This window comes from Fulmarus glacialis, unplaced genomic scaffold (assembly GCF_000690835.1).
Source record: "Fulmarus glacialis isolate BGI_N327 unplaced genomic scaffold, ASM69083v1 scaffold19291, whole genome shotgun sequence".
Lineage (NCBI taxonomy): Eukaryota > Metazoa > Chordata > Aves > Procellariiformes > Procellariidae > Fulmarus > Fulmarus glacialis.
The window spans coordinates 1-5255 of NW_009193628.1; the positions used below are offsets into that span (position 1 = coordinate 1).

Genomic DNA, 5255 nt, shown 5'->3' on the forward strand with positions numbered 1-5255 from the left:
GGACGTCCAGGAGCGGAGCCTGTGCGGGGAGAGCAGAAGGGCTCGGGACAAGCAAAGATGGGAGAGGGGGGACGGCACCGAGCCGTTGCAGCACCCCAGGACACGTCCCACCGACACCCCTGCAAATCCTCGGTGCTGGTACAAACCCTCGGCACCGGCACAAACCCACATCAGCGCTGCATCCCCCGTCTCAGCACGCACCGGGGCTCTGTGCCCGCCAGCCGGCTCCTGTCCTCGTCTCCCGAGTGCCTGTCCCATCGCTCCTCTTTGTCCTCGCTGTGACTCCGATCGGAGGACGAGAGGCTGAGGTTGGAGTGAGCCGCCAGGAATTCAGAGCTGCTGTACACCTGAGAAGGAGATGAGCCGTCAGCAAGGAGCAGAAATTGGGGAATCCAGGTGCTCCGGCACCAGATGCTCGGCACAACCGTGCCAGCCCATCATTTTGAATGCCGGAGGAGGAATTGGAGCACCTTGCTGAAGCGATGGGAGCAGGAGGAGAACTGCCCGATCTCCACGGATGATTCCTCGTCGTTGGTTTCTTCATCCTCCGAATCCAAGTGGCGGTACCTCTCGGAGCGAGCTGAAAGCAAGAGCCAGAGCAGGCAGGGCGGTCACCCTGCCGGCAGCGCACCGCGTCCTGCCTGCCCGCACGGCCCCGGCCGACAGAATTGTGGCTGACAGCCCGGTTCCAAATCCCAGAGAAGTTCTGGGGTGAGAAAGTAAGGGTTTTGGTAAGGCTGAGCAGCCTGGAGACAGGATTACATCTGTTTCACGACTTTGGTTGTAAAACGACCGACTTCACCCAGGAGATTTTCATCTCCCATGGGAGCATCCGACCTGCAGCCGGGATAACGGATTGGCAGAGGCAGGGGAAAAGGGGATGGATTTGGCCTCACTGTCGAAGTAGCTGGTGTCGTCCTCTGACTCCAGCTGGGGGATGAACTCGGCCTTCTGCCGCAGCAGCCCGTTCCAGTCCAGGTGGAGGAAGAAGGAATGGTGCTTCACCTCGTGCGCACCCCCTGCCAGGCAGAGAAACCCGCGTCGGGGGGACAGGGCAGGATCCGGGATGCTCCTGCTTCCATCCCAAACGGCACGGTCTCTCCTCCATGCAGAGCAAATGGCTTAAAATAGGATGGGTCAGGTCCCTGTGCTGCCGTCCCGGGGTGAACCCCGAGCAGGGGACCTCCTCCGAGCATCCTCAACGCGGCGGGACACGCTTTGGTTTCAGAAAATGGCTTGACATGAATTAGGGTGCCAGGTCACCCCCCGAGCGCGGCGCGGGGGCTGCCACACGTACCGGTGCCCAGGCGCTCGAGGGGACACTGTCTCAGCAATCGCGTGATCAGGTCCTGGGCGTCCGCGGGAAGAGCCTCGTCCCCTTCCGGCCACATAATTTCATCTGCAAGGAAAAAGGAAAAGGAGTTTGGAGTGGCTGGAAGAGTTTGGACACGACGGGGGCTGTGACGACGCGAGGTCGCAGGAGAAGTCACTTCTGGGCAAGAGGAAAGTCCCCCAGGAGCCGCAGCAGATGAAAGCATCCTCCCAAACTGGGAAGTCAAAGCTTGAGGAGCCTCCTCGCCATTCAACCGAGTGTGAAATGAAGGAATGAAGCTCTCCACATGTTAAGGACGAGCCATGGCTGCTGGGAAGAGCGAACCACGGGGCAAAGTTGCCACCGACACTCACCGCTGATGACCTGCCCGAAGAGCTCCTCGGGGGTGTCTCCGAAGAAGGGGACGCAGCCCACCAGGAACTCGTAGAGAACGATGCCCATGGCCCACCAGTCGACGGGCTTCCCGTAGCCCTGGATGAGGATGACTTCTGGGGCGATGTACTCCGGAGTGCCACACACCTGCGTGGGAAGCAGCGGCTGACACCTCTGCAATGACCTTTGCAACAAGTCCGGAGGCTCTCCCCATCCCTGGTGATGGCAGATCAGCCAAGCGGAGCAGGACCTCGTACCTGCTTGTCCATGAACTCTCGAGTGTCCTTCTCCATATGCCCTTCGTAGAGGTTGGTGGTCATGTTCATCAAGCCGATCTTCGACAGACCGAAGTCTGTCAGCTTTATGTGGCCCATGGAGGTGATGAGCAAACTGCAAGAGAAGACAGATGCCCCGCGAGGATGTCGTTTACTTCTGGGGAGACCTGGGCAGGACCAGCCGGACCCCAAGACCTCTGGTCCTGGTGCAACAGCACAGAACCAGGTCTTTGGGCACCAAAACCCATGACCTCACTCTGCCTTACCCTCTTGGCTTGGATCAGTCCCTCTCCCATCCCCACCCAAACCCAACCCCGTCCTTGTTCAGACCTGACCCACGTCCTCACTTGTCGGGTTTGAGGTCCCGGTGGACAATGCCGTAGTTGTGGAGATACTCCAGCGCGAGAACAGTCTCGGCGAAGTACATCTTCGCCATGTCGACGGGCAGTGGGCCCATGTTCTTCAGCAACGTGGCACAATCCCCCCCTGTGGGGACACGGGTCCTCCTGAGTATGGGGGGCTCAGAGAAGGCAGGGAGGTCAGCGGGCAGGGTAGCTCCCAGCCAGACCCTCCCGTCCCTCCTTGGAGCAGTGTTGATCCCTGGGCACGGGGCACAAACACTCTCCTAGGTGAGCATGGCCACCACCTTCATCAAGGTGAGACTCAGGATCCCCAAAGCATCTCCTTATGCTTCCCTCTGCTCCCTGGAGCAAAGCAGCGCAGGAGATGTCCGGATGGTGTCCTCAGTGCTCAGACATTGCTATTGTCCCTATCTCTCCAGCCCCAAATCCCTTTCTCACCTTCCACGTACTCCATCACCATGCAGAGGTGTCGCTTCGTCTCGAAGGAGCAGAACATGCTGACCACGAAGGGGTTCTCTGCGAAGGTGAGGATGTCCCTCTCCACGAACACCTGCTGGATCTGGTTCCTCAGGATGAGGTTCTGCTTGTTGATTTTCTTCAAGGCGAAGCGCTGCCGTGTCTCCCTGTGCCTCACCAGGTACACGGCCCTAGGAGAGAGTGAAATGGCTGGACCTCAAAACATGTCCTCCAACCACCGGCCCGACCACGCAGCACCGCAGGGCTTGGACAGGGAAGACTTCGAAGACGTTTACGGATGGAGGCAAGCGTTAGCACCTTCCTAACTCACCCGTAGGCCCCGTTGCTGATCAGCTTGATGGTCTCAAAGTCCCCCTCGCAGGGCTTCCTCCGAGGAGCGGTGGCTGAAGGCTGGCTCTGAAGGAGACACGGAAGGTTTTTCATGTTTCCCAGCGTGCCAGTGCTCTGAGTGCAGGCAGGAATTCACCGAGCACCACCACGTATCACCTCCGAGAGCTCCTCGCTGCCAGAGGACGTCCCTCCCTGAGCCCTCTCCAGCCACAAACCCCAAACCAGAAGACCAAAATGCTCTGCAGATGAAGTGCCCACTCTGAGCTCTGTCCACTCAAGAAGCCAATTGAGGGACTGTGAGGTATTGCACCTGAATACAGCAGTCACCCTTGGGGACAACCTGAATTAACATCTCCCAGCCTAAGATAGCGGAGAAGCTGCTGCAAGGAGCTTTGGTGTGGGGTGAGGCAGGACGAAGCTGGAAGCAGCAGGTGGGACGTGCAGGTAGGACCACACTCACCTCACAGGCGTCATCGTTCTCCGGTGTGATGGTGTTCCCGCTGTCGAAGTGATCCAGCTGGACCATTTCTGCAGAAGACAGGGATGGTTTTTACCTTCTTCATGCTCAACCCCCACCAAAATAACCCCCCACCAACAGCTTTCCCTCCAAACTCGGAGATCCCGCAGGGATTTAGCCACACGCTTTGCTTGAGCTATTGTATGGAGAAATTCAGGTCACGGCGTTAAGAGGTTCAACACGAGGTTAAACATTTATATAATTCTCTTTCTTCCATAGTCATTCCCGTGTTCCTCAGGGATTATGGTTCCCCCCCAAGGCCGTGGCTTCCTATGGATTAAGTGTTCTTGAGCTTAATCTGCTTTGCTGAACGTGCTGGGAGCAATGAGGAGGGATGTGGGACTGGCCGGGAGACTTGGACGCTGTCCTGGTCCTGCTGTGACCCACCCCATGACACCAGCTCAGCCCTGCCGGTCCCCCTGCCACCTCCCAGTGCTCGTTCACGCTTGCCAGTGGCCAAACTGGGAGTCCACATCCCGCTGCAGCCCTCGGGGCCGCCAACCCAAGCGGTTCCCTACCCTCCAGCGGGTCCTTGACGAGCCCCAGTTGGCTGATGATGTATCGGGGAATATCGGTTTTTACTCCCTGGCCAACTTTGGCGTGTCCTTCTGCAGCTTCCAGGAGATGGTAAAACTCCTCTGGGTCAAACTCCTGGATGGGAAAAACCAAGAATAGTTGAGGAGCGAGACTTTGCGAGCCTTTCCTCTAAGCCTTGCAGGTGACATCTGTAATTGGGGATGGGCTCTGGATGCTTGCAGGAGAAAGCTAAATGCTCTGCTCCCGTTTCTACCATCGTTCCCGATGTAAAGGGGTGATGGAAAAAAATGAAGCCCCATGAGCTCCTTTTTCCAGCTGCAGGAACCACAGCACAAAGGTGAGGGCTTTAGAAATTCAGCGCAACAGCTAAAAAAAAAACCTGAAAAGGGATGAGAAAGCTTGCCAAGAAGTTCACATCTCCCTACTCCGCTAGGAAAAACCAGCTTCTCCACTCCAAGAAATGGCTTTAATGCGAGGAATGGTCCTAGCTCCTTGCTACAGCCTGGCCAGGATGGTGAGGAGCAGCGGTTTCCATGGTGGACCAGACAAGGTGGTGGGAAGATGTCTTGTCTTTCACGGTCTGCGCCCGCCCGAAGAGGAGGCTTTTCACAGGCGTGGACCGTGAAAGACAAGACACATCAGGAGCTGCTATGTCTTACCAGGCACTCCAGAAGGCGAGCAGGACGGGAGATGATGATCAGCAGCTTCCTCACCAGCTGGTCGATGAACTTCACCTCCTCACTTTCTGAACGCTCCTGAGCCTGCCGGAGAGGAGACAGAAGCCAGGCATCTATCGGTGGCCTCAGCAGATGACATCAGGCAGGGAACTGCCCCATACTCACATCTCGGAGCATCTTCTCAAGTTTTTCCTGCAGCTCCATGAAGTAGCGGGAGGTGATGAGAGCTCCCTGGGACTTTGCCAGGCAGTCGCGGGCCAGCTCGATGATCTGGTGGTGGATGAAGCCCAGCACCCCATCTGCCAGCGGCAGAGTGCTGCTTGGAGAGAAGTTTGTGATGGTGTCCTGCAGACGGTCTTCTATTTGGGGCGTGGG

The 5255-nt window shown here is 57.5% G+C and overlaps 1 protein-coding gene across 1 annotated transcript in view; it reads right to left on the reverse strand.

Moving 5' to 3' along the window:
* Positions 1 to 201: 201 nt before the first annotated feature.
* The window catches only part of MAST3 (microtubule associated serine/threonine kinase 3), a gene marked incomplete at both ends in the record, with an annotated part of 8079 nt that continues 3025 nt past the window's right edge, over positions 202 to 5255 (reverse strand). Inside the window, 14 exons of the mRNA XM_009587521.1 lie at positions 202 to 347; positions 471 to 580; positions 897 to 1019; positions 1298 to 1399; positions 1687 to 1852; positions 1963 to 2095; positions 2328 to 2466; positions 2781 to 2989; positions 3130 to 3215; positions 3610 to 3677; positions 3742 to 3802; positions 4129 to 4317; positions 4863 to 4964; positions 5046 to 5248. Coding sequence (XP_009585816.1) covers positions 202 to 347; positions 471 to 580; positions 897 to 1019; positions 1298 to 1399; positions 1687 to 1852; positions 1963 to 2095; positions 2328 to 2466; positions 2781 to 2989; positions 3130 to 3215; positions 3610 to 3677; positions 3742 to 3802; positions 4129 to 4317; positions 4863 to 4964; positions 5046 to 5248 — 1837 coding nt within the window. The remainder of the gene's footprint in view (positions 348 to 470; positions 581 to 896; positions 1020 to 1297; positions 1400 to 1686; positions 1853 to 1962; positions 2096 to 2327; positions 2467 to 2780; positions 2990 to 3129; positions 3216 to 3609; positions 3678 to 3741; positions 3803 to 4128; positions 4318 to 4862; positions 4965 to 5045; positions 5249 to 5255) is intronic.